Genomic DNA, 4924 nt, shown 5'->3' with positions numbered 1-4924 from the left:
GCTTGTTTCATGTGTGGACAGTTTTGTTACCATTACTTAGAATTCCTCATGGGGACAACAGAAACTACGCACTATAGCTTTAAGCCTGGACTTTGTGTAACCCCACCTGCAACACCAAACCTACACAGCAATGTTTTTCCTAATGTTTTTCATAACCCTGTGTTTTTCATAACCTTGTGTATTCAAATAATATTCAAATTCTTTTTCTCTCGTGTGTCCTGTTGTTGTCATAGTCACAGTCAAGCTGCAGTGGCAACCAAAACATATTGTTTCTGAAGGGTTAAAGAGCAGAGTAAGGAAACAAAAAAGCAAAAGCTTAAATCAGATTAGTTTTAAATTAGATTCTCAAGTAGTATGACGTGGCAAATGGCAGTGAAAACTAATTTGAGTCCCTCATTGTGTTCCTCCATACCCTCTTAAGGAGTTAAACCGTGTGTGTGTGTGTGTGCGTGTGTGTGCGTGTGTTATGGCCTCACCCTGACAGTGTGGGCCTGTCCCAGCCGTACAGGATTGGCCAGCTTGACCTGAATCTGAGCACAGTGGAAGGAGCCGAACACGCCCACCACCTCCAGCAGACCATCATCCAACCTGCAGGGTGAGACGGGATCTCACTGTTAGTTGCCATGGTTTCCCAGACCACTCAAGATAACCCCTTCAGTAAGAATATCATAGCATAAACAATAACTAGGGATGAATTCTGCTTACTTTCATTTGAAATTTTGGTGATGTACTCACCGAGGCTCACAGCAGGGCTGCACGACACTTGATAACGTTGAACATCGCAATAACGATATTGCTTGCGGATGTTAGCATAAAAACTGTGGTTCTTTATGAATATAGGCCCTGTGATTTTAAACAATCTCTGTGAGCTTACACTGCAAGCTATATAGCTTTTATAGTTTATGATAAAGGGGAGTCTTTGCATTTCTCTCTCTGAACAGGGTTTCTATAGGGTTCACAAAGTCAAATTTAAGACCTATTTTACAACAAAAGCAAGAACAAAATGCAGACTCACAAAAGTACTTACAAAGTAAATAAATGTATTCAAATTGAATAAAAGTGACAGAGTAATAGTGAGATGTACATTTAAAGCTGATTATATTTGAACTAGCGAATAAAAAGAACTATAATCATTTATAATAATTTATACTGTTTATTGATCCCCAGTGGGGAAAATTACAATTTAGACTCTAGTTTTGTTAGAAATCACTACACATGAAATAGGACCAGGACCTATTCATGCACTAATGGAGAGATGTCCGCGTGAGTGGGCTGCCAGTACCCCGAGCGGTACTGGCATCCCTATGGGGGACTTGAACCCGCAACCCTCCAGTTCCCATCCCAACTCCCTACAAATTGAGCTACTGCCACCCCAAAACGTATTTTGATGAGCATTAGAGGCAGCATTACATGGATGTAGGAAATGACATAAGACCTAGAACACATGACTTCAGCAAATGTAAGACTGCAGAGGAGGAGGAGGACCTGTATGGGAGAGACCGTGTGAAGGACGGATAAAAAGCAGATTCAGCTCACGTTTTCAGATTGGGGTAGAGGAGAACTAAAGGGTGCACTGTCAGCAGAAATTGTTTTCTCTATAAAAAATATAAAAAATAAACGGTGAAAGGGGCAGTCTCAAAAATAAAAACACACCCAGTGAGGAAAATCTGACTCCTGAGCAACAGGTCCTAAAAAAATAAATATTTAAACATAGGTGGTGGGGGGGGGTTTCATTAAGAAATGGCCAGTAGGTCTCCAGAGCATGCTTGGGTTTAAACTGCGTCCCAAATCTTTTTGGAGCACATGAAACTCTTTCTCCATCTGACTCCTGTGGATTTCTCTAAGATTTTTGGGACTTTATGAAATTGTATTAAGATTAGGGCTGCACAATATAAGGAAAATGTTGCGATAAGGTTGTTGCGATTAGAGACCGACTGATTTTTTTTTAAGGCCGATACGAATATTTGGTTATTTAATAATCCGATATGCCGATTTATTTTAAAAAAAATAATCCAGAAACACATTACAAAACATAAACAAATTTCCCTAAAATTAGTTAATCATGAGTTTTCACTAATATGATAATTTGTTTTGTCACAACAGAACAGAGGAACATCAAAATATATTAAAGTTCTGATTAATAAAATGTATAAAAATACAAACTTAAGATATAAAACTTAAAGTCCTTTTGAACAAAAACACTGACATTAAAAGAATCAGTGTTGCCAACAGGGACGTTGTATAGCACCCTCTGGTGGACAAACTATGCAACACCAACATGGTTGACCGTCCGTTTTTATTTGTTTTTATTTAAAAAAAAATATTTTAGTATTTATCAGAATCATTTATTTCTCATTATAAATGATTCTGAAACAGCCAATACCGATATATAGGGAAATGTATAATATCGGCCCGTCGATATTTTGGTCTGGCTCTGGTTGCGATAATATTTCTTGCGATAAATGAACAGATATTAAAGTGTACTCAGTTTTGCTGCTTTTAGTATTCTGCTAAAATTCAACAAACCAAAAGGAAATCATTTACAATGTTTTATTGAACTAATTTAACATAAAAGCACAACTAAAAAAGATGACTGTTACATTTCAAACTGTAATTTTCTACTGATATTTTCTTTCAACTAACACAAAAGTGTCTATTGTGATATGTCGGAGCCTTTGGCAATGTGTATATTGCGCAAGTTGATATTGCGATTACAATAAAAAAAAAAAAACGATATATTGTGTAGCCCTAAATAAGATACAGCAAAAGGTGTTTTATTTGGCGTCGGACTCCTTCCCAAACAACACAATACATAAACAGATATTTAGTTCTGCCTTCCTGCCACAAAACAAATTACTTGTTAAATTAATCAAAAACTGAAAGGAAATTATTACATTTTTTTTTATTGAGAATATTTTAACTGAACACAAAAGGCATGGTTACAATAAAGAATGATAGTTAAAACGTTTTAAACGTTTTAAAGGGCAGTTATCTACTGATACTCTCCTTGTGTAGCTCAAATGTGTTTGTTGCGCAAGTTGACATTGACGATGACGAGAACGATTAAAGAAACAACACATTGTTCAGCCCTAGCAGGTCTTACCGTGTGGGGGGGCAGGGTTCATCCCCCATTCCCTCCCAGAGTCGGCAGCCTCCGCCCCAGTAGCCAATGTTACTAACTATGATGCCCTCCAGACTGGGCAGGGCCACCCTCTCTCCATCCAACTCCAACTGCAGTAGACACAGACACACACACACACACACACACACACACATACACAGACACACACACAGACACGACATGACTCAAAGGGTTAAACTGGTTTCCAATGTCTTGCTTTAGGTCCACTCTTATACCCATTGGGGGTTTCTGCATCGGGCTCCCTGTTTTAGCTTAGCATGCTGCTTGGCTAGTCCAGGGAGCATCATAAAGAGCGGAGCCATCAGCGCCGAGCTTAACCCTGCTGTTGTCCTTGGGGCAATTTTCAAAAAGTTTTTAGTTTAGAAATGTGGTTTTCTATAACCAAATTGTCAAAAATAAAAATACCCTGGATATAACCTGGATGGTTCCCTACAACGCTCATAACAAGTAAAATATATGACCAGTTTACTACTTTCATTACATTCGGTTAAATTAAATTTCATAGCTTGGAAAAAAAAAAAAGATAAAACGTTAAAAAAAAGTGAAAAAATGTCCAACAACAACAACAACAACAACAACAACAAACTTCAAGAAGTGCAGAAAAAAATGACAAAAAATATTGGAAAAAGTGACAAAACAAAGTTGGAAAAAAAGTGACAAAATGTCGAAAGCAACAAAAGATGACCTAATATTTTTAATTTTTAATTTTGGCCCAGGAAAACTAAAGTTGCATGGTCGATGGGAAGACAACACAAAGGTTAACTGTATTCCATGTGTTGCAATAAATCTATGGCAGGAGGGTTCCTGACAGAACAGAAACATGAAACTGTGGTTTTTTGGGAAGTGGTCGATGTAGTTCAGTGAGAGCTAGGCTAATTGCCCCTCCCTTGCTTCCAGTCTTTATGTCAACTCCCCTAAATATATTCTCTGGATATTCCCATTCAAAATACAACATTATGGAGATGGAATGAACAAATTACACACATACAGGTAAGGGGTTAACCTGTGACTGTCCATTCCAGAAAAGTTGTTGTTGTTATTCAGACAAGAAGAAAGTCAAATGTGTAGTGACAGCTTGGTAAGAGGCAGAGAGCCTCCTGATGAATAATTTAGCCCATAAGTCGGATTTGTAGCAAGTCATGTTCCAAATAGGGAAAACATGGGCCGACTCTGTTGGATTCTCTCGATGACGTACACAGGTGAAGAAAGAATCAACATGACGCTTCATCACATGCACACAGCTACTGTACCTCAATCCTCTTATCCAGATCCTTACATTCCTGCACTAAACAATCTTTGGTGCCATACAGGAAATATACAGTCTGGGGAAAGGAACAAACAGAGAAGTAAGCATTAATATAAGGCGCATTATGTATCCGATGCTTCTGACAATGAGGAAGCCGGTCTATTCAGAGGCAACGCCTCTGTATCAATATGCTATTTCTAATTCAGTAAACGTCTGCACATTAATGATGCATCTCTGACCTTGTTGATGATGCGGCTGGAGAAGAAGGAGGGTGTTTTCTCCCGGTGTGCGTGGAAGTTGAGCGCCATCAGAGCATCAGGCCCAACAGAGAAGTAGTTGTTCATGGACAGAACCTGAGGAGGACGTGCAGGATATAAATATATGTATGCCTTACGCTGAGTGTCAGCAGGCCTGTAGTCTGTACCCACAACGTTCCACTTCCAGGAGTGCTCTGTTGCCACTGGAAAGTTACCTTCCTCTCTTTGTGTTGGCGTTCTAACCTCTAATGGATTTCTGAGGACTATGGTTACCTGCTC

The 4924-nt window shown here is 38.9% G+C and overlaps 1 protein-coding gene across 1 annotated transcript in view; it reads right to left on the bottom strand.

The window, feature by feature from the left end:
- The window catches only part of dgke (diacylglycerol kinase, epsilon), a 22293-nt gene that overhangs the window by 3976 nt on the left and 13393 nt on the right, over window positions 1-4924 (bottom strand). The window contains exons 7-10 of the mRNA XM_032524252.1: window positions 4628-4741; window positions 4393-4464; window positions 3104-3231; window positions 477-588 (exon numbers count right to left, since the gene is read on the bottom strand). Of these exons, the coding sequence (XP_032380143.1) occupies window positions 477-588; window positions 3104-3231; window positions 4393-4464; window positions 4628-4741 (426 nt within the window). The remainder of the gene's footprint in view (window positions 1-476; window positions 589-3103; window positions 3232-4392; window positions 4465-4627; window positions 4742-4924) is intronic.

The sequence above is a fragment of the Etheostoma spectabile genome, chromosome 2, assembly GCF_008692095.1.
Source record: "Etheostoma spectabile isolate EspeVRDwgs_2016 chromosome 2, UIUC_Espe_1.0, whole genome shotgun sequence".
Lineage (NCBI taxonomy): Eukaryota > Metazoa > Chordata > Actinopteri > Perciformes > Percidae > Etheostoma > Etheostoma spectabile.
Note: the sequence above shows the minus strand (reverse complement) of the source record. Positions and strands in the feature narration are given on the sequence as shown.